Here is a 25341-nt window from a genome sequence, read left to right as displayed (position 1 = left end):
TTTGCCTGATAGATTTTCCATGACAAACATGGGTATCCTCAACTTTTTTCTGTCTTGAAATCATCCCAACTGAATCACGTGTCCAAGTGTTCTCAATCCAAGTATGCAATAAACCCTCGCTTGATTTCACATGACTGACTGTAAGCTTGCATCCACACCTTTCCAGTCAGGGGTCAAGCTTGAAGATGGCAAGGATACAACATAGGTTGATTGCACACTCTACTGTCAGCTTGTGGGGAGTCTTCTTTATCTCACTCATTCTTGTCCAAATCTAACATATTCAGTGGGTGGTGTTTCCAGATATATGTAGGAGCCTCATGAGCTACATTGGAAAGTTGCCAAGTGTATACTTTGCTATGTTCAGGGAACCATCAGGTATGGGATCCATTGTTCAGCTGGACATACAATGGATCTCATTGGCTATATTGATTTTGACTAGGCTGGTGATAGCATTTATTGCAAATCCGCTTCAGGATATGTTCTCAGTCTGGGATCTGGTCTCATTTGTTGGTCAAGTAAGAAGAAATCTTCCATTGCTATATCATCTACAGAGGCTGAATATAGACATGTGGTCAATGTTTAACATTCAGGCTATTTGGTTGCAAAACTTCATGACTGAGCTTAGTATCCCTTATCATAGTCCAACTCTAATTTGGTGTGGCAATCAAAGTACATTGGCAATTTATAAAGATCAACTACAGGGACAATGGACAAAACACATTGAGATCCACATGCACTACATCCGAGATTTAATCCATGATGGCATCATAGATTTGCAGTATTGTCCCACATTTCACCCGATAACTGACATCTTCACAAAGACATTCACCAAGCAAAAGTTTCAATTTCTCCAAGATCTTCTTGGGGTGCAAGGCACTGCATAATAGTTTTCTTGCTTTGTTACCATCTATTTGAGGAGGGGGTTGTTCCCACTGGATTTTTCCCTCTTTTCTCATTCCTTTCTTAGTTAGAATTACAGGGGTGTTAGTGTCGAATTCTAACTCCATGTTCATTACCTGCATGTTTCCAACTGCACCATAACTTAGAGCACTATGTTTATTTGCATGCAACATTTGATTGGTTTCTATTAACTGCTCATACATTGAAGTTCAGTTTTACCTGAAACTCTTTCACCTCTTTCACCGTTATTGGCTGTTTCCATACAGTGTTTTATATTGTAAATCTTGCATTATTTTTTTTAATCAATAGAATGGAAGGTTTTATTCTTTATTCAACAGTTCTGTTCATGCTCTATTTCTTTCTCTGTAAACTATCAATTTTTTTATCTTCCAGCAAGATTAGTGCAGAAACAGCTGATAACTTCTACACCAAGGAGGAAGAAGATAGTGGCACTGATGACCAGTGAAGTTTAAAGAAAACTTAAACTAGATACTTGACTGCTGTTGCTTTAACATTAAGCTTTGAGTTTAGACCACTTTTGATTCACAGAGTTTCACCCCAAGGGGCAACAGTGCAATTAATGTTAGCTGATAAACTTACTTGCACTCTAATTGAAATAAACATTTTCATTATGCGTCTATTTTTTACAATTTGATCATTGATGCATGAGAATTGAGGGCAAGGGACAAGAGGCAGACCAATTATGTTTTTCTTCCCTTCATTTCTTTTTGCATCAAATCAGGATCCAAAGGTAGACTGTTTGTGAATTTAGGAAGGTTGCAAGATCAGCTTGTTCTGTTTTTTTGGCCCAGGTATCCTGCACTCAACATGGTTGCTAGAGGTGTCTTCTCTCAAGCTCTTCTTACATACCATTATCAAAAGAGGGAACTGATTGTCAACTTGCAAGAAGTGTCCTATCTCAAGCTCTTCTACGTACCCTTTCAAAAAAGGAAACAGTTTCCTGAGAAGGCTTTCTTGCAGTAGCTTTTCAGAATCTAAATTCACGAGTTAGAACTGGTCATTGTCCAATGATGATGGCTTTTTAACCCAAGATGTTGGCCTTTATCTTCTGTTTCTGTACTTTACCTTTATCAGTCCTACTGGGTAACAGAAAAAATTCAAATGAGAGTGCCATAGTAACAGAAAAGTTATCACAATCTGCTTGCTAGTTTACTCCGCAATTATAAGTTACATTTATTTCCTTTCTTATAATTTAAGTAATGTTTGTACAAATATTGTCAAGATGTTTGAGATAGGTTTCAGTTTCATAAATAATAAAGAATCTAGATTTTGGGGGTTTTCGAAAAATTCCAAACTCAGCCAAATTTCAGGGTTCAGCATGCCTTCAACGATGTTACTTCCCTAAACCTAACTTGACTTTCTAAGATCGAATTGAAGCTGGATGAAGGATTTTATAAAGGTTTTAACTCATTTCATCACAAAATCCCTTGGTTTTAGCTCTAAATTCCTGACAGAGTTAGCTCAACTCTTGCTCACACCCCAGACAAACATTACTCTCTAGCACGCCAAAATTGCACAAACTCACTTCCCAGACTAGGAGACTTGAAAATGTTGCCAACTAAAACAACCTAAAACCACCTAAGATGACTACTCCTACTACCACTCAAGCAAAAAGTGGGGGTCCTTTGCCATGAAGCGATGGTGTGAAAACCTCACAACACCTACCAATGCCAACATAGATATAATTCTTTTCTCCCACCGACTAGGGAAACCTGGACTTTTTAACAGTCAATTTATTCCTTTCACATGGCCCCATGATAAAACTTAATTCTTCCCATGTTTTTCAACACCTTTCAAGACAGTTCTCTTTATGTTGTAGTAATTAAAAAAACAAGAGCACCAACAGTGCATGAAAAAATGGTATCCAGCTACAGTGAAAATATAATCAGGTACAAAATATATGAGTGCCATACAGAAAATCATATAATTGGAAAAATTGTACTTATTAACATCTCCATGTTACTTAAGCAGACACTTCATCCTTGGCATTTTCAGGAATTAGACTGTTTTGTATTCCCATTCAGCTTTACCTACAGATTTTTCAGTAACAACGGAATAAAGATAAATAATTTTCCACCACATCTTCCATACCATTCTTATAATTAATCAGAAAGTTGAAATTATCTAGCATGCTTGCCCACTTTGATTATTGCTCTTAAGTTCTCCTGCAATGAGAAACGCTTAGGAATTCGGTGACCTTTTTGAGTGATAAGTCCCAACATTTAATACCTAAACTTGTCTCCAGCACGTATCAAAACCTCCCCTTTTGTCATAATGTTTTGATTCCAAACAGATTAGCTATTGATTTTGCATTGCAATTGTCCCCACAATAGTTCCTAAAGCATCACATCCAACTACAAATGGCTGCAGAAATTCTAAAAGTGGAAGCATGAGGTTGAATGCTTAAAAATAATTACTTTTTCATTTGTTGAAAGTTTTGCCTCATACTCATTTTTCCATTTGTATAGTTTATTTGTTAGTTCAGTTGGAATGACTTGAAGCTTCCAAAACCCATGACAGATAATTATAGAAACTGCATGGTTCATTGAATTCCTCCAAGAATCAATTAAATCACAATCTTCACAAAAGACCAATCAGCAATAGCTTGAAGGTCATATTTCAATCCGTACTTAATAATTGCATCCCAGGTATACAAGCTCAGTATTTGCAAAATTACAATTTGGGTTTTTCCAAATAAAGAATTCTACAACAAGACTTTGAGTGTGTCAACTACAATTCCCCGAATTTAATTAAAAAGGTTTAAGGAACACAAACAAAGAAACAAACTTCAATTAAACTTGAATCCAATTTACAGAGTAGCCAGATACACCTCTGGCCCTCCCCAAGAGCACATATCCCTGTTTCCATATCGGATATAGATATGGATAGAATGTGAATACATGTCAGATACCATACCCATCTATGCCCACAAAATGGTCCTTGATTTTCCAACCGTGTTGTATACTGTGTGAGTTTAATTTTCAAAAATTTGATATGTAAGTCTTCTTAAACCTAATTAGAGAAGACTTCAATCATGCAATTTTTTTAATTCTTTTTCCTTTTTCATATTAACAAAACCTACACCAAATGAAGAAGACAAATGAAATGTTTTTCTATTTCAGCAACCCATTTTTAGGATTATCTTCCAATGCAAATCTACTGTTTTCTGCATATTGTAAATTGTTAGATAAATTTATAATTATGTATGTAGCAACCATGTGTGTCTATATTGCTTTTAAAGTAAAAAAAAATCTTCTCTATTAACTTAGAAAAATGTGTTAAATATATGTGGAAGTGTTTTCTTGTAAGTCAAACACAACCGTATCCATATTGAGAACCTTCATAAATGGCCATATCTGTATCCAATACTGTATCAGCATCTGTCTTTCTATCCGTGTCCACGCAATGTTGCTAATTTATTGTACTTGAAAGATGATTGAAGCAGTGTTCTTCAGGTGCTGCCCAAATTTATAACAGCTTTAATGAGTTTCAAAAGCAGTCTTGTAGTGGTCACTTTCCCTCACCCTTGTCCAATGGAAACAAGATGGTAAGAAATCAGTTTAAATTCTGCTATACTGTTGGAATTCCACAATTTGTTTATCAATCCTTGAAACACAATATCAAATATCTATCTTTATACAGTTCTTGATGATCAATGATATGTGGACCAAATCCTTTTTCTTCCTTGCAGCAACAGTACAGGCACAAAAGGATTCGTTCTCAATGCCATACACCCTTTGTCCAATAGCTCTTGGATTATATTTTCATCTCCTCCTTAGATAGCTTATGATACCTACAGCAAGGAACAATGACTAGTTCAGGGTTAAATCAATGATGAGTTATTTCCCTTTACCCAATGAAAGCGTGTATTGTAGGGCCCTTGAAAATATCTTCATATCATCAACTAGACTTTGTGATTCCCTTTCTCTTGTTGGGTTCTACATTTAATTTGGTATACATTAATAAGGACAACACAATTTTTCCATTCAATTTGCCATTTGCCCTCAAAATCCACTTTTGGGTCATTCAGCTAGCAAGGAAGATAGTCAGGATCTATCGTTGTTCTTGCTCCTCCACATAGGTAATTTTGAATTTCATTCTCTATTACTTCTGTTTCTTCATAATCACTTATGGCCATCTCCTCGCTTTCATTTTAGCAACTCAATCATGTGCATTTTAGAAAGCAATGTCTTTCCTTTTCTGGGCAGTCCGCAGTAGAAACAAAAGATGAGATGGATCTTTAATTATCTTATCCGTCTCTAGTCTCTTATAGTTGGTTGGATTCCTTTTGGAAAACAATATATAAAATTAAATATGCCCAGGTCCAACAGCTTTAATATAAGCTGACAAGTGTTGAAAATCAACCCAAAATGTAGACAACCTAAAAGGCTCGACATACACTGCAATGGAATCTCTCAATGCAGCAATGCACATAATAACCACATGCCTAAAAGAAAACATTTCCATCAGCATGCCACCTCGGAAAATTCCTTTGATATTTCATATTCTTGCGGCCTAAAAAAATACTTGTGTGTATAGAAAATTATGATGCAATGCAATCACAAATTGGTCCTATGAATTTATTTCTGATCTATCATCCTCAACGGTTAATAGGTTGGTCCTTTTCAGTTCAGAGAAGGGAAATGGACTTTTCAGTACCACTCCATTGAGTTTAGTCAAGAAAAGAGATGTCTTGCCTATCAAAATATTCAACCTAATAGCTCCATTTCATAGGAATGAGAACCTTTCCGTTAATCTCTTATTTATGAAAGTCCCATCCTCATTCATCTGATTGCCATGATTAAGATGGTTGCCTCTCCATTTATTACATCTTATTGGAAAAGAGATTTGTTCCTCGGTATGATATCCAACCTTCCTTCTGTGGTAACAAGGTCCTTGCTGACCGCCTTTTTGACTAGTCTTATCTCACCATTCTTTTTATCCAACATCAGTGTTTACCAAGCTTCATTCATTCCCTTCAAGGATTCGCTTGATGTGACAACAGAAATTCTTAGACCGCCTTCAGTAGAAAAAATCAATTTCTGACTTCCAGCCTCTTTTTCTGTGAATAGTTGTGAACAGTTGAGTGCACAGCTATAGATGAAGGTTGCCCCTTAGGCGAAAAAGTGGATTCCAGTTGAACATTAATAGTCCAAGTGTAACTCGTTACAACCACTACACCAAGGGGGGAAGCCTCTGGATCTCAAAGAGAAAATACAAATCCTGATTGTAGAAGTAGGGAAACAATCTAAAATTCCACATAATTCTGAATCAAAAACACCTTCTCTAAGCCTTGGGGCAACAGCGGTGAACTTGCAAGTTTTATATCTGCAATTGAATTTGAATACTCGTGATAATCTCTCCTTAATTCAACGCCGTAAAGAAACAAGAGCCCATGCTTTGCATTTGAATTCTCTATGAATCAAGAACATCTTTAGTTGATATTTTATCAAGAACATCTCTTGCTGATGTTTTATGTGGATTTAACTGTAATAGTTTTAACTAAAACTTTATTGACACATATCTCATGAGTAGTGATCACAAGAACCTGCTAAAAAATTTATGGCAGAAACACTAGACATCTGAGTTTGAATACTCGAAAGACAGGACAAATGGTCTTTTTAGAGAAGTTAAAAGATGACAAAAGCATCCATGCTGTTCAATATCAACTCCAAGAAAATAGATAAAACAGACATAAAGAACTTCAATACCACTCAAATTCAACCATACAACAAACTAGTCAGATCGGATCCAAAATCACACTTAAATCTGAAAACAAAGGTTACCTTATAAAGCAGAGAATCAAGAAGATATCGGACGACGATAAACGCAAGAGCAAAGTAGATCGCCAGAAAGATATCTTTCGCTTCTGGTAAACCCTCTCGTTTCCATATCGACTCCATTTAAAAGCCACAGCAAAAAGTATCGCCTCAAAATGTTACCATCTGGTAAACCCTCCTCTCAATTACATTCTAAACTAGTCTACCTGTCAAATTCCGAAAAAGGCCGATTGCATTCTACACTATTTTGCAACATTGCTAATAATGAGTGCCGATCACATCTACAGTCCAATAGGGCAGAGACCGAGAATGCATTATCCTCTGTCTGTAAACTCGGGGCAGCAGAACGCGGTACAATTTGTGTATAGCATCGCCTGTGCATCTGCAGAAAGTATTTTTGATGGATTCAGAAACGAAAGGAAGAATCAATTCCTCATTAATTTAATGTTCCGAATGTGCTGTTCACAGAGATTTGTTGAATATTCCCCAGTTTCCCGAATTAATATATACTTCGATTGCTAAGTACCTAACATTCTTCCTAAAAGACCAGTGAGAGAACTAGGCTGCTTCGATCTCGAAGTCCTTCTCCAAGTAAACGGTGTCCTCGTCGCTTAACTTTATTAATCTGATTTTATTCAATTGCTCTACGGATAGAATCATTCATTTATAGGATGTGGTCTTATGGAGGAGCAGGTGTTCCTTTTTGACTTTTTGACTTGCACGGAAGAGTCTGCTGGAATTAATATGCGAGGAAACGACCAATTTATTAAAGAGGTGGAAGTTTGCACAACTCTATAAATGTGCTGTCAAATTTCTGGATTTGATTGTGTATAATTTTTTTACATCAACGTTTCGGATCATACTACATGATCCATCATCAGGATGCTAGAGAGAAAAGAGAACATGAAAAAAATAGAATGCAGATCCAACCAGCTGAAGAAATAGAAGGGAGGGGGAAGGGGAGGAGAGAGAGTTAGTTGATGAGACATGACACCCAACACATAAGGAGAAAAAAGAATTAAAAATAAAAATAATCACAGGGGGGGAAAAAAAGGGGGGAAAGAAAGACCACAATCAGAGGAAGCCATCAGGCACAAAAAATAGCTAAGAAGAGAAAACCAAAGGAAAGGATCGAAGAGAGAACAATACATGCACCGACGAGCTAAATGTGTAACAACTTGAATAAAACCAAGCGAGATAAAAACAGAGAAGCTCAAGAATTGTAAAATTACAGAAAAGTCAAAAAATTGAAGGGGACTAAGCCACAAAAGAAGAAAGAAATATGAAAATCCACTAAGCACGACAAAGAATAAAGGGGGAGAACTAAGAACCCAAACACTCGAACATCTAAAGAACAACACTAAAAAACAAAAAAGGAAAAAATAAAAGAATAAAAAATTAAAATCGGATAATATAGAAAAATGTATATATACATGTCTATACGTGTATGTAAGTGTATATACATGTATACATTTATATATGTATAATAATGTGTATATACATATATATCTGTATATACATATAAATATACATATATACCTGCGGAGACCTATATATCTAAATACATATATATATGTAAAAACATATATATGTATATAACTATATAAGCGCATTTATAAACATATACTTCATGTATATATATATACATATATATGTGAATATATATATATATATATATATATATATATATATATATATATATATATATATATGATATGGTTACTACTATATGAGCGAATAATATAGACTTATATATATGGCACTATTGTTACAAGAGTATCTAAATCTATATCACAATATTATATATATATATATATATATATATATATATATATATATATATATATATATATATATCTGTGCGTCTAAAAACCTAAACAAGAAACAACGAAGAGGAAAAGAATTTAATTTTTTATAATAGATATGGTATATATTTGTAAAAATATGTAGCAATAATGTCGCAAATTTATATAAATCTCTATCACGAACAAAAAATAAATAAATAAATAAAATTAAAAAATGTATAAGAATAAATATAAGCCGGTAAACTAAAACACTGAACTACGAAGAAGAAAAATAAATATATAAAAAAAGAAGAAAGAGAGAAAAGAAAAAATAATTTTAAGCGAAAAAGAACAAGGAGGTAGGGGCGCCACGAAATAAGCGAAACCACCCAACGAAGAGCAAGGGAAAATAATAATGAGACAGAACAAGAGACCATTGAGTGTGGCTAAAGCAAATGAAAAAAAAAGGCAACAAACCAAAGAATAGAAACCGAGAGGACGACCACAATGTCTCATCAACTAACTCTCTCTCCTCCCCTTCCCCCTCCCTTCTATTTCTTCAGCTGGTTGGATCTGCATTCTATTTTTTTCATGTTCTCTTTTCTCTCTAGCATCCTGATGATGGATCATGTAGTATGATCCGAAACGTTGATGTAAAAAAATTATACACAATCAAATCCAGAAATTTGACAGCACATTAGCATGGATTGTGGAAATCTAATAGATCTCAACTCTATAAATGTTTTAGAGATTTTAATGTGGAAAAACAAATCTGATCAATTAAGAAAACGTCACACATTTTGACAATATGACATAAAATCCATGGAAGGTTCGAATGCCTGCGAGGTCAAAGATATTGAAGGATAATTAATTCATTTATTTATATTTATTTAACTTCTTTTCTTTTAGTTTATTTATGTGGTCAATACCCTCTTCTTTGAACAAGGACAAGGAAAATCTATTAAATTGAGCTAAATATGTTTAAAGTGTAAGATTTTTTTTATTTTTTAAATCTATATATATATATATATATATATATATATATATATATATATATATATATATATATATATATATATATATATATATATATATATATATATATATATGATGTTGGTTACCACTTAAGCAATGAGTATCTTTGCTTTCTAAATGATATTTATTCTTGTAAATGTCTTTTGATGATGATCTAATGTGGGACTAAATTCATCAATATAAAAAAAAAAAATCTCCAATGTCTTTTCTAACATAGACTTGTAGAATGTATATAACAGTGTCTTTCTTTCTTTGCTATTGTTTGAACATGCATTCGAGTTAGTTTCCATTTTTTGATCTATTTGATAGTTTGTTGCATCCAAATCTTTATATTCTCATTAAAAAACTACTATGCATGGCAATCTTATGCCATCTATTTGCCTCCACTTGTTCAATTGTTTCTGAATATCTTGAAATGCAAACCATATAGTTGTATCAACAAGGAAGATGCATTTTTGTTTTAGAAGTGCCTCATATCTAGAACTAAGCCTTTATTTTGAATTTGTGTTTGATAGGTATTTTTAAGTCTTCTTTGTGTATCTCTATTTTGTTGTATATTTCTCATTAATCACATTAATGGACTTATTATAACTTGTAGAAGAATTAGTTTAGGAATGTGCTCAACATCAACTTGTGAGAGATCATATGTGAGATGAGATTCATCATTCACTTATGCATTATCTCTAGAAGAGAGTGTACGAATATAAAGAGAAGATAGAGTAAAAAACTATCAATAATTTCATCCTCTTGAAATAAAGTATAATGCCTACCCCTACTTGACTTTTGATCTATTTTGACCGGATTCTTTTAGACATGTGCAATGATTATGTTTATGATGATATATATGTTCATGTATTGACTTTCAGTTATTGAATGATGTTAGTTAGACGAATGATTTTTATTGTGTTTTCTATGGATACTTACCCCATACTTGCATGTGTATGGTGTGTGTGTGTATGTTTTCTTTATGTTTGATGTTTTTGATGTGGTTGAGGAAGGGAGTCATAGTCACCTGCTAGTCGAGATCTACACAATGCACCACTTCTTGCCATTGCTTATCTAGTTTAGGATGAGCGTACCCTATCATAGTATTTCAATCGTATAAGTGGGGAGATAACTCTTGAGTTCAAATCCTAAACCCTAAGCCAATTGTCCTAGAAAGTAAGACAAGTATCTGAGTTATGTTTGGTAGACAAATTATTTTTATTGTATTTTCTATAGATACTTACCCCATACTTGCATGTGTATGGTGTGTATGTTTTCTTTATATTTGAAGTTTTTGATGTGGTTGAGGAAGGGAGTCGTAGTCACCTACTAGTTGAGATCTACACGATGCACCAGTTCTTGTCATTGCCTATTTAGTTTAGAATATTGTGTTTGTACATGCATAGATTTTATGCAGATTGCAGGTACTAGGTATCGACTTCCCTGAATTGCCAGGATGAGTGTACCCTATCACAGTATTTCATTGGTATAAGTGGAGAGATAACTCTTGAGTCCAAATCCTAAACCCTAAGCCAATTGTCCTAGAAAGTAGGACTAGTATTTGAGTTAGTTGACCCATCTAAATTCGTCAAGTGACATAAATTCGTGATTTTAACCCTAGAGTTTGATTGCGTTCTTTGCCTTTAGTTGAGTTGTCATTTTTAGTTTTGTAGGTATGTCTTGATTTTATGTTATAATTAAATCAAATTAAAAGATAATTTAATGATTCAATTTAATGAAAATTTTATAAAGAAATTTGATATTTAATTATATTTAATTAATTGAGAAATTAATTAAATAAATGAATTAAATTTAAAGATTTTATTAAAGTTCTATTTTTGACGTATTTATACTTATTTAATTTAATGATAATTATTTAGAAGTTTTATTTTAATAATAAACTCTAAATAATGTTATTAATTAAGTTAATAAATATATTATTAAAAACGTCTCGATAGATATATTATTAAAAATGTCTCATGAATTAATTAAATAAAAGAATAAAATTCAAAGATAAAGTTATATTTCTAATTTTGGTATATTTATAATTATTTAATTTAATAATAATTTATTTAGGAGTTTTATTTTAATTAATAAACTCTAAATATATTATTAGTTAAATTAATAAATATGATATTAAAAATGCCTCATAATTAATTAAAGTAAGAAAGAAAATTAATTTAATAAAGATATTTTAATTTAAATTGCTTAAAGTTGTTGCATGAAAATTATATATAGAAAATTCAATACTTAATTATATTTAATTAATTTTAAAAAATAATTAAATAAAATTATTAAATTTAAAAGATTAAATAAAGTTCTAATTTTAGCATATTTATATTTATTTTATTTAATAATAATTATTTAAGAGTTTTATTTTAATAATAAATTCTAAATAATATTATTAGTTGAGTAATAAATATTATTTGATTAAAAAGAAAATATTAAAATATGTGAATATTTGATTTATTAAAAACTAATTAAATTTATGCTTTAAATAAAAAGTCTAAATTTAGAAGTCTGAAGTTAGAAGTATAAATTTGAGGTCTAAATTTAGAAAATTGGTTAAAGAAAAATTAGAATATGATGTTATTTAATTAATTAGAAATTAATTAAATATCTACTTCAGTTTAAAATATTTAATTTAAAAGTCTAATTTAAGAAGTTGGATAAAAATAAAATTTAAATATTAAAAGATTAAAGAATTAATATTGTTTTATTATGATTATTTAATTAATAATTATAAAATTAGAGTTGCATTTAAATAATGACATTTAATTATTTTTATTAATTTAAATAATAAACTATACTTTAATTAGTGCTTACACTAATTAATAAGTGGAAGAAAAAATATATAAAAGAATATTTTAATTAAAAAGTTCTTTAAATGTGCCAATAGTGGCATGTTGTGATGGTTAAGTTGTTGAGTTGTTGTCCTTGCCATCAAGGTTTAAATCTAATGGGGATGAGGTCCCTCGTTTATGACTTCACTTAGCTCTAGGTCAAAGCGTTTACCCCTCTTTAAAAATAAAAATAAAAAATTTAAATGTTCTTTAAATGTGAATGAAAGAATTAAATTTAAAAGATATGATTAAAGTTCTAATTTAGGCGTATTTATATTCAATAATAATTTATTTAGGGGTTTTATTTTTTAATAAACTCCAAATAATATTATTAGTTAAATTAATAAATATTATATTAAAAACATCACATGATTTAATAAGGGAGAGAAAGCTTTAATTTAATAAAGTTTATTTTAATTAAATTGCATAAAGTGTGCACATGAAAATTAAAATACAGTAATTAAGGACAAAGGGTTTTCGCATGATTGCATGATCAAAGCCTTGATTTGGGGGGAAAACTCTTTATTAAGGAAATTAGAGCTCATTTCTAGATACACAGGTTTGGAGGAGCCAATTTCTAAAAAGAGGGTTTTCGAAGGAGAAGGAAGATTCTTGCATGTTTGTACGTTCATTGTTTTAGCATCAAATCCAGATAGGATCTTGTGGGCTTTTGCAATAATTGCTCGTTCTTTGAATTCATGTCTTCTCCGTGTTTGTTGTGTTTCTGTTGTCAAAATTTCTCTAGGTTGAAACCCTTGTTTGAGAAAATTGATTTCCATTATAGAATTGTCTATGATTTAATCTAAAAAAAACCTTTAGTAAATATTGAACTTTAGGGTTTTCAAAACCTAATGAATTATGAAATTCACTTTTGTATGTGCTTTATGTGACGTGTGACTTATTGGTGTTGGGGTTTTTGGGTTTGTCTTAGCTTTGGTCAGTCAAGATGTTTACCAGAGGCTTGGGGGTTTGTTCTGTGATGTCATGATGATGTTTGTATATGATCTTTTATACTCAACCATGGTAATGTGTCTTGTATGCTCTATGAGGTGTTTTGATCTATTGATTGTCATTGTTTTTCAATGTTCTTGTGTGAAATTAAGGTGAATGGTGTGACCCATTTGATATAACCTTTGAGTCTTTGATCAGCTGTTTTTTAGATTGCTTTCCAGTCGCTTGTATAGGACTGACGTGTTTGTATGATTTTTTCTTGGTGATCATGTCATGTTATGACGTGGATTGGTTTATGTATACTTGATTTTGGGATCAGTCTTGTTAGGGTGATCATTTTGGTGCAATCTATGATTATGATCAATGATTTTTAGTACTCATCAGTTGCTTGTTTAAGAACTAATGTATGGTATGTGGTCTTTTGTGATCTTTTGATTTTACTTACCTTAGGGTAGGTTATCTATATGTAATGTCAAGAAGTGGCTTGCAATGGAAGTCGGGGCCCAAAGTGGCTGCCAAGGTAAACCATTGTAAGTTGTTTAATAAGTGAAAACACTACATTAAATGGGAATAAAATGAACCTAATAAGAGTCTTTGTATGTTCTCACCCATGCCTTGAGTGCTAGTACAGACTAGGATGGGAGTAGAGAGAACACTTGGTTGTGACCATGCATCGTTAGTATGCCTTGTCAGTATGAAAGGATACTAGTGCTGCATAGAGTCACTAAGGGGCCGGGGTCAAGTTAGACTACCAGGGTAACTCTAGTGTTGATTCATGTGATGACAATTGCCCACTTGCATGGTAGATTTCCTACGTGTCATTGTTGCCTCTGGGATTAGTTGATACTTGTGTCTTGGTACCCTTTGAGATAGTTTTCTTTCTGGTGATTCCTTGAACCTAGATATTGGTTTTTGACTTTTGAGTTTGTTATCCTATTTGGGACTTGAGACTATCTCCTCAGCGCGGTGGGAGTGGACCATTTAGGGTCCACAAGGTCGGGTGGTAGTGTTTTTTTTATACCATTGAGATCTGACCATCATATGTCGTTGTTGGATGTGTTTGTGCAGATGTTCTTTTCTATTTGTTCTTGTATTTCTATAATGGATGGTTATACTTGGTGTATTGTATTTGATTTCATAGATCTTACAAGATGATGTAATTTATTTCATGATGTAATTTATTTTGACCTTTCATACCTTGTGACCTGTACAGTGAATGATTGTGCATTTTATTTATTGCCAAGTGGCATCATATATAATTGTATATTATTTAAATGGTTACACAATGGTATATTATTATTTGATGCGGATTTATTATATATTAGATTTATTATTAATTAAACTTAAATGTGACTCAACATCTTGGGATCCTTAAGGAATGTAATCTATTATGTTTGCTCATGTATGATTATTTTTTATTGCTTCTGCCATTCTATTACTATTGATGTGTCTTTATCTTTAAAAAAAAGTTTGCCAAACTTAGTAAAATTTTAGGTTAACTTATTTTGGGTCACATGGTGGGGCGTTACATAAAGCATCTTATGATATAGAAGACATTCTATAAGAGGGATCAAAGACAAAGTGACTTGGGCAGATCTAAGTCACTATCACATACATGAAAAGGGACGTCGTAAGTATTTTGAACAGAAATACAAGTTGAATTAATAAAAGAATAAAAAGTAATTGAAAGTAATAAGATAAAGAAACAATCCAAAGAAAATCTAGTCAAAGGATAACATATTATTTCTAAATGAATGATATGATTCCTTAAACGAATGATAAAGAATTATATGGAAATAATCAATAAGTAATGTTCACGTCCAATTCACCAAAGTGTTGTGTAGGAAATGTAACTCTAGAAAAGGAAAACTATGTTCCTTTGAATGTTAGACTCAATTCATTTATTCAAATATCTCCAACCAATTAAAATGGTGAAGATGTCTAATTACAAATAAGAAAAATAAAGTTTCTAAATATACAAATGGGAAGTATATATGATAGAGAGCTTTTATCCAAATGTGGACATCTCAACCAAGGAAGTTAATTTAACACACAAACATCTAGATGATGCTCAATAGCTTTATAAGAACTGAAATAGAAAAAATGCACAAAGAACATGAAAACTTAAATTTTCATTTCAATTAATGTATGAAACCTAAGTTTTAGAAATGTGATAACAAAGATTAAAAAATTAAAATAAAAGATAAGATTTAAGTGATTTGATGAAACAAATAAAATAGATAAACAAAGTTGAATGCTCGTGTGTTTGATTGCATCTAATAAACATGTACAATCATAGAAGGAAAACAAAATTAAGATTTAAGACTTTTCTTAGCCAAGTCCATGTTTTGGTGTTTTCATCTCCAAAATAAACACACACAGAGAGAAAGAGGAGCAGACAAATATGCAGACAGATAAACAGAGAAAAGGATAGATAGATAGATAGATGGATCGATCGATTGGTTGATCTATCAATGGACTGGTGGATTAATGGAACAACTGACTGATCAATAGGAGATGGATAGATCATAGATGGATCGATCAATCAATTGAGATCAATAGATAAATGAATGGATGAATAAATATATTAGATGGGTAAATTGATAGATAGGTGGATGGAGAGATGGATGGATAGATGAGTGGATTGATGGATGGATAGCTGGATTGATAAATTGATGGATGAACCAATAGATCGATAAATAGATGGATAGATAGATGGATGGATGGATGGATGGATGGATAGACAAATAGATTGGTGGATAGATCGATGGATAGATAGGTAGAGCAATAGGTAGATAAATAGGTTAATGGATGGACAGATGGATGGATGGACGGATGGATGGATGGATAGATGGATGGATGGATGGATGGATGGATGGATGGGTTGATCGATAGATGGATGGGTTGATCAATAGATAACTAGATCGATCGATAGATAAATGGATGGATAAATAAATAGACAGATGGATAAGTGGATAGGTGAATAGATGGATGGACAGATGGATAAATGGATGAATAGATTGTTGGATAGTTTGATAGATAGATGGGTGGATTGATCATTCAGTAGATGAATAGATTGATAGAAGGATGTAGAGAGGGATGGATAGATGGATTGACAGATGGATAGATAGATGTAGGATAGATAGATCATTGGATAGATGGATGAATATATGGATGGATGGCTGGATGGATGGATGGATGGATAGAATCATAGATGGATGGATGGATGAATAGAGATATAGATGAATGGATAGATGGATACATATATGGATGTACAGAGAGATGGAAAGATGGATGAATGGATTGATGGATAGATAGATCAATAGATAAATAGATAGATCAACAGATTTATGGATGGATAAATGAATGAAAAGATGGATCAATAGACTAATCGATCAATAGGTAGATCGATAGATAGATGGATAGTGTAATGTTCGTCCTTCTTCCATCATTGTATTTTATTTGTTAAGCCCTACTAAGACCTTCTATGAACATATTAGCTCTTAGTGATCTTTGAAGTCTAATACTTTGATATGTATAGTAATTGATTATATTGGATATTGATGATTACTTACTTACAATGATGATACTCCATAAGCTTAGTTTGTAAATAAATTTATTCTTCAAATGATGTTTACTGTTATCTTTATAATGATGAGATTTTTATGTATACCCATGATTTACTAGTTGTACTTACCCCATACATGTGTCTGGTATGTGTGTGTATATTTTATATTTCTATTTGATGTGCTTGATATGGTTTAGGGAGGGAGTCATAGTCACCTATGAGTTAGAATTTGCACAATGTATCACTCTCTGACATTGCCAATTTAGTTAGATATATATTTGTACATGCTCATCTTTTATGAAAGTTTACAAATAGAAAACATCAACTTCTTTAAATTGTCAGGATGAACATGCTCTATCGCAATATCTCAATGGTAAGAGAGAGGAGATAATGTTCAAGTTTGAATCCCAACCTAAGCCTAATTATTATCCTAAGAATGAGGACATGTATTTGATTGACTACCCATCCAAACCTATGAGCCTATCCTTGTGTGTGTTGTTTGATTTTGGATTTGGTCTAATTATCTCATGTTGCATTTATGTGGATAGGTGATGCATTTTATTTAGTAAATGATTTAATTATGTTACTTAGATTATTAAACATTAGTTTAATACAAAATTATTTATTTATTTATTTTTGATAGGTAATCAACTGAAGCATAAATTATTTATTATTCATTTTATTATTATTGTTAGACTAGTCATTATTATGTGTTAATCTTGAGCCCAAGACCTCCCCAACAAGATCGACGAGAGGTTCGCAATCTATCGATGTGTTGTAGGCTCTTGCCTTAATACAATATGAATATTAAAATATGATAATATTGAATTAGTTAACAATTAATTAAATATGTGCACTGAATTGAAAAAAGAAGAAGTTAAATTTAAAAGTCTAAATATGAAAGTTGAAAATAATTAATTATTTTAAGATAAAAGTGATTTTTGTCCACAATTATTTAATTAATAAAAAAAAATAGTTGTACATAACTAATGAGCTATAAATATTATTGTTAATTAAAATGATAATCATATCATTTAAGGTAAGAGGCTACAACATGATAGTAAATTGTGAGCCTCTTATCTCATAGGTTTTGAGTCTAAGTCTACTTGAACCAAATAAATAATAATAATAAATCACAACACATAATAATAATTAATCTTGAATTTGACCTCTTACCGATGATAATAATAATGAATTTAAAAGTGTTTTGCACAAAGAAATAAAGTGAAAAAAAAAAAAAAAACAATATTTAATAAAGAAATTACTTTAAGTGTGTATTAAAGTATTAATAAATTAAATTATTTAATATTTAATTAAGTTAATATAGTTTTTATATGATAGAGAGCTTTTGTCCAAATGTGAACATCGTAACCAAGGAAGTTAATTTAACACACAAATATCTAGGTGATGCTCAATTTGAATGTTAGTGTGTTTGATTGCATTTAATAAACCTACACACACATAGAAGAAGAAAATTTGATGTTGAATACTCTCCATAGTCAAGTCTTGTTTTCGTGTTTTCATCTCCAAAATAACTAGAGAGAGAGAAAGAGGCAAACAAACGTATAGATTGATTGATTTATCGATGGATTGACAGATTAATGGAGAAATCAATCGATTGATAAGAGATGTATGGATGGATGGATGGATGGATGGATGGATGGATCAATGGATTGATCGATAGATAGATAGATTGGTGGATAGATTGATAGATAGGTTGATGGATAAATTGATGGATGGATCAATGATTCTATAGATGGATGTATTGATAGAAGGATGCATAGAGGGATTAATGAATCAATGGATGGGTATATGGATGGATATATAGATTGATGGATGGATCAATGAATTGACATCTAGATAGATAGATGGATCAATGGATGAATATATGGAAGGATGAATGGATGAATAGATTATTAAAGAGATAGATGAATGGATAAATGAATAGAGATATGGATGTATAGAGAGATGGATGAATGGGTGGATGGATTGATGGATATATAGATCAATTGATAGATCAACAAATAGGTAGATATAGATAGATAGGTAGGTGGATGAATAGATACATGGAGAGATAGATAGATAGATCAACTAGTGTATGGACAAATGGATGGATAAATGAATGAAAAGATGGATGGATAGATGGATGGAGCAATAGATGGATGGATGGATCAATAGATAGGTTGATCGATAGATAAATTTATAGATAGATGGATAGTGTAATGGTTGTCCTTCTTCCTTCATTGTAGATGTTTTTTGTTAAGCCCTACTATGCCCTTTTGTAAACATCTTAGGTCTTAGTGATCTTTGAAATGCAATACTTTGATATGTATTGTAATTGATTATATTAGATAGTGATAATTACTTACTTGCAATGATGGTACTTTATAAGTTCTTTGTTTGTAATTAATGTTACTTTCACGATGATGTCATATTATGTTTCTTTAAATGATGTTTACTATTATTTGTATGTTAAGACATGATGTTATTTGAATTAATGATTAACTAGTTGTACTTACCCATAATTACATGTGTATGGTGTGTGTGTGTGTTTTATATTTCTATTTGACATACTTTATATAGTTGAGGGAGGGAGACGTAGCCACCTATGAGTTAGAATCTACACAATGTATCACTCTCTGCCATTGCCAATCTAGTTAGATATATATTTGTACATGCTCATCTTTTATGCAAGTTTACAAATATCAAGCATCGAGTTCCTTGAATTGTCACGATGAGTATGCTCTATCACAATATCTTAATGGTTAGAGAGGGGAGATAATGTTCAAGTTTGAATCCCAACCTAAGCCTAATTATTGTTCTAAGAATGAGGAAATGTATCTGATTGACTACCGATCTGAACTTGTGAGCCTATCCTTGTGTGTGTTGTTTGATTTTGGATTTGGTCTAATTTTCTTATGTTGCATTTATGTAGATGGGGTGATGAATTTTATTTAGTGAATTATTTAATTATGGTGCTTAGATTATTAAATATTAGCTTAATAGAAAATGAACATTACAATGTGATAATATTTAATTAACTGAGAATTAATTAAATATGTGTGTTGAATTGAAAAAAAAAAGATAAATTTTAAAAGTCAAAATATGAAAGTTGAAAAATATTTAAATATTAAAAATAAAGTGATGTTTTATTCATAATTATTTATTTAATAATTTAAAAATTAGAGTTGTACATAACTAGTGAGCTATAAATATAATTGTTAATTAAAATAATAATTATGTCATTTAAGGCAAGATTCTACAACACAATAGTAAGTTGTGAGCCTTTTGGCTGAGAGGTATTGAGTTCAAGTCTACTTGGCTTAATAATTAATAATGATAATAATAAATCACAACACATAATAATAATTAATCTTAGCTTCGGCCTCTTAAATAATAATAATGATGATGATGATGAGGCAAGAGCCTACAACACAATGGTAACTTGTGAGCCTCTCATATAGGAGGTTTTGGGTTCATTTAAAAGTGTTTTACACAAATAAATAATATAAAATAATATTTAATTATAAAGTACTTTATGTGTGTATGAAAAAATTAATAAATTAAATTATTTAATATTTAATTAAGTTAAGATATTTTTATAAAATTGCAATTAAAAACGCTAGGTAGGGTTAGGTTTCTTTATTAGATATTTTTAGGTTTTTTTGAAGAGACACAAATTTTGAAAGAGTAAATTGGTGGATCAAAGTTAAAGAAAATTTTGAAGCTTAGGAGTATGTTGGTAACCACATTGTTTCAAATTTCAATTGTTGAGTTTTCAAGGTAGGGTTTGAAAAAACGTTCTAGAATTTTATTTGAAAATATTATCTACCTTGTGTCTGCCAGAGTGCTTATAAATTGATTGTTTAATATTGTTATTTTATTTTTGGATCAATGATTATGTTTTTGCAAATTTGAGAGAGAAACTCATTTGATTTTCTTGGCAAAAAGAAACCTAATTGAAAAATCAATAGATTTGGAAACCCCTATAGACAAAAATTGGAAAAATTATAAATTTTATATGAATTGAAAAACCCTATTGATAAAAGAAAATTTTGACCATGAAAACATAGCAAGTGAAAGATTTGAAATTATAAAAATAAAAATAAATTATTAATTTTAGAGATTAAAATAATAATAATAATATATTTATTTTTAACATTAATTAAATAATTTTTTTTATTTTTAAAAATAAAATTTGTTAATAATATTGTTGAAGTCTAGTTAAACTCTTAATTGGATATAACTTATTATATATTTATTAATGCAAGTGTAATTAAATTTTTTAAAATATATATTTGTAATTTAGTTATATTTTAAGAGGAGTTATAGTGGAATTTGCTATAATCATCTACTTATAATTATTTGATTTTATGAGTGAACTTATATAAATAATTTAATTATAATTATAATTTTGAATTTGAGTTATTTATAATTGTATTATTAATTAAATGAAAAGTAAATATTAATATTGGACTTAAATGGAAGTCAAATTAATATTTTAAAAATAGAATTGATATTAATGTTTAATTAATCAATATATATTTATGTTAATAATTAAGCTATTTATAATTTATGATCATTTGAGTTAATAGCATGATAATATTATATAAAAATTTATACACACAAGGAGATTTAACATTTAAATATTTATTCATTTAAATAAATTAGTGTGAAAAGTTTTACGAACATATCTCTAGTCAAATTTGGATGTTACTAAACACTTGATTTATTTTATACATCTGAGATTGATTTTATGTTTTGTTTGTTTGGATGTATTTATTGTTCTATTTGGGTATTGTTCATATGGGAATTACTTAGTTTTAAAAGTCATACATTAAAGATTTTGTAATTTGTTCTCTTTGTGACATTTGTACTTTTGTTATTTTTATGATGTTGACTTGGTCACAATTATTCTACCAAAGCAAAAAATTTAAGCTCATTATTTTCTGAACTCTTTGAGAGCGTGTGTTTATGATGTTATGGTTTGAGGATCGATATGTATTTATGAGATTTTGGTTTGATGACTAATATGTGTTCCAATTATCTTTATATGGAATTGAATTTGATTATCATTCTTTATGTAATTTTTGAGGTTTATTTGTGATTTGTAAGGTTAGGGGAGGTTGTCTTGGTACATCCTAAGGAGTAACTTACAATAGGGGTCTGAGGTCCAAAGTGGTTAGTGTTAGGGTAACCTATCATAAGTTGTGTAAAAAGTGATAACATAGTAAATAATATATTTAGACAAGCATTAAAATGAAAAAAAAGTTGTTGCCTTACCCATGCCTTGAGTATTTGTATAGGCTAAGGATGAGAATGAGATGATACCTAGTGATGGGTATGACTAGTATTCCTTGTCTTCATGAGAGGGTAATCTAGATCCGCATGCATCACATTGAGGGTCTAAGGTCCAGAGTGACCAGTCCAAGGTAACTCAAGTAGTTTAATGATGTGATGACACTCCCTATTATGTAGCCTAAGTCTCCTCCATAGATTTTGTATTTTCCTTTTATGGGTATTACTTATTGTTGGGTATTATTTATTATTGGTGGTTAGCACACATTGGTCGTTATTATTTATTCATTGATTATTATTCTTTTGGTGATTTGTGTTAAGATTAAAAAAACAAATAATAGTTACATACAAATATAACTAATATTAAAAAATAATAAAGCACAGTGAAGAAAACACAACACACAAAGATTTACCATGGGTCACCCAATCCGTGGGCTACATCCACCAAACAACAAGTCAAAAATTCTTATTATCTAGTGATTTCAACCTAATTACAATAAGCAATCCCTTGCAACTCAATACTACCACAAGAAGCTTCTTAATCATCATACATTAGAAAATCCACAACGCTAATCCATTTTATACAAGATTTTTTTTGCTTGCAAAATTGAGGCTATAATAAGTTGTCCAATAAGAAAAAAGTTAACTCTTGGTGCCTTTTACAATACTAAATTTGACCCTATCATGGTAGGAAGCACACCTAGGGCCACTAACCCCAAAACCTCGCGAGGGGTGTTGCCCCTTGACCCTTCCTAGGGTGCTACCCCAAGACCCTAGAAGGGGTGTTTCCCCTTGAACCCTAACATGGGGGCACTACCCCTAAACTTTCGTAGGAAAATCTGAGGGGAAACTACACTAAATGAAGTGGAAAAAAATTAACCTCTGAGTCTAATTAGGCTCCATATAACAACAATCTCCCACTTGCAGACTGATCAGACTCCATAAAAATAATTGCCCACTTGGAGATTGGTCATAACATTACTAAACTTTTAGCTCCCATTGGAATTTAAACCACCCTGGACTCTATTGTTCTTTTAGTCTATTCAGTCTAGAAGATTGAAACTAAAGCTGTTCAAGAGGAGTTCAACTTCTTCCTTGGCACTACATTTTTAAACATACCTATCAAAGTATTATCTGTATGTATCTTTTCTAGTTGCAACTATCCATTGTCCAAAACTGAACAAATGAAATAGTGTTACAATTGTATGTGTTTTGTCTTTGAATGTAGAGCATAATTCTTTACAAGATTAATTGTAGTGTTTATCTATAAATAAATAATTGTCCTTATGTGGGTGCAACAACTCTTTCATTAAGAAATAAAGCCATATCATCTCCTTGGTTTCCTCCATAGCAATAACATAATCTCTATATTTTTTATGGATAAAGCATTCACCTTTTGTAATTGAGAAATCCAATTCATGAATGTCCCACCAATAGTAAATACACATTTTGTAGTACTATGCCTGGTATCTAAATCCCCTACCAAATCTGAGTCAACATAGCCTTGTAAACTAGTATTAAAACCCTCGAAATGTAAATATTTACTAGATATACCTCTCAAATATTTGAGATTCCATTTGACTGCATTTCAATGCTCAATCCTAGGATAACTCCTATACCTGCTAACAACTCCCGCAACTTGTGCAATATCTAGTTTGGTGCACATTGTAACATACATAAACTTCCTATAGCTAAAGCATCAGGTACCTTGGACATTTTATCCTCCCCTTCTTGTGTTTTTGGACACATCTCTTTAGTTAATATCAAATGGCCAGGGAAAGGTGTGTTGACAACTTTAACATTCTCCAAACATAAATATTTCAAAACCTTCACAATATAATCAACCTAATATAATGTAATTTTTTTCTTTTTCCCATCTCTACAAATTTTCATACCAACGATTTTTTTTTTCTACCCCCAAATCCTTCATAGAAAATGAATGTGCTAACGGTTATTTCAATCCCTTTATGTGATTTGTATTAGACCCAACTACAAGCATATCATCAACATATTAACATAAAATAATGTAATTGTCATCATCCAACCTCTTAAAATAAATTCAATAGTTTGAATGACACCTAATGTAACCATGCTCATTCATAAAAATGTCAAATCTAAGATACCATAATCGAGGTGCTTGCTTTAAGCCATATAAACTCTTCTTCAATTTGCATACTAAATTATCGTTACCTTTGACCTCAAATCCTTATGGTTGTTGCATATATATTTCTTCATCCAAATCACCATAAATAAAAGTTGTTTTAACATCAAGTTGTTCCAAATGCAAATATTCAGTGGCCATAATACTTCAAATAGTATGAATAGAAGTCATTTTAACAACTAGAGAAAATATCTCATCAAAATCAATACCTTTTTTATGTGCAAATCCTTTTACAACTAACATGACTTTAAATATTTTCCTACCTCCATCATCTTGTTTCAACTTGTAAGCTATTTATTTTGTAAAGCCCTTTTATCTATAGGTAATTTACATAAATCCTAAGTTTGATTTTTCACAAGAAGTCCATTTCTTTTACCATTGTAGACTCCCACTAAAGCTTTGTATTCACTTTCACATCTTTATCCTAACATTCTAGTTCACCTACATCTGTTAATAAAAGAGTACAAGGAGGGGAAATTTATTTTAGAGGCCTACTTAGTCTTGTTCATCATCTAACATTCACTAGGGTATGTAGTATTTGTTGTTTTTGTTGTTGCAAGGCATGAGTGGCTACTAGAACATCCTATTTTAGAGTATCATCCAGTACTACATAATCATTTTCTTTCTTCTCATGTTGTCACAACATATTTCTATACAACACTTTCTCATTGAATATGACATCCCTGTGTACAATTTCATGATTTTCAAAATTCCAAAGTCTATAGCTAAATTCATCAATGACACATCCAACTAAATAATTGTTTCTTAGATTTAGCTTTTGACTTGGCTCTATTTTCAGAATCTATATGTGCAAATGCTTTGCAATTGAAGGTTTTGAGAAAACAATAATTCGCCTTCTTACTAGTCCATGCTTCCTCTGAGGAATACCACAACTCAAAGGAGTATAGGGGCCTTTATTAATTAAATATATGAAAATATTAATAGCCTCTGCCCAAATGTTTAAGGGTAGCCCAACATGCAACCTCATACTCCTTGAAAGCTCCATTATTGTCTT

The 25341-nt window shown here is 31.1% G+C and overlaps 1 protein-coding gene across 2 annotated transcripts in view; it reads right to left on the bottom strand.

The window, feature by feature from the left end:
- The window catches only part of LOH2 (LAG1 homolog 2), a 72325-nt gene extending 64987 nt beyond the window's left edge, over positions 1 to 7338 (bottom strand). The window contains exons 1-2 of one of the 2 annotated variants that reach the window (XM_089818858.1): positions 7228 to 7338; positions 6708 to 7083 (exon numbers count right to left, since the gene is read on the bottom strand). In XM_089818858.1, the coding sequence (XP_089674984.1) occupies positions 6708 to 6824 (117 nt within the window). In that variant the 5' untranslated portion in view covers positions 6825 to 7083; positions 7228 to 7338. Of the gene's footprint in view, positions 1 to 6707 lie in introns of both variants that reach the window. The other variant, XM_089818859.1, reaches the window with a different exon arrangement.
- Positions 7339 to 25341: the final 18003 nt, after the last annotated feature.

Source organism: Cupressus sempervirens, chromosome 3, assembly GCF_028749045.1.
Source record: "Cupressus sempervirens isolate cs-2001-9-10 chromosome 3, ASM2874904v1, whole genome shotgun sequence".
In the NCBI taxonomy this organism is placed as follows: domain Eukaryota; kingdom Viridiplantae; phylum Streptophyta; class Pinopsida; order Cupressales; family Cupressaceae; genus Cupressus; species Cupressus sempervirens.
This window is presented reverse-complemented; position numbering and strand designations above follow the sequence as displayed.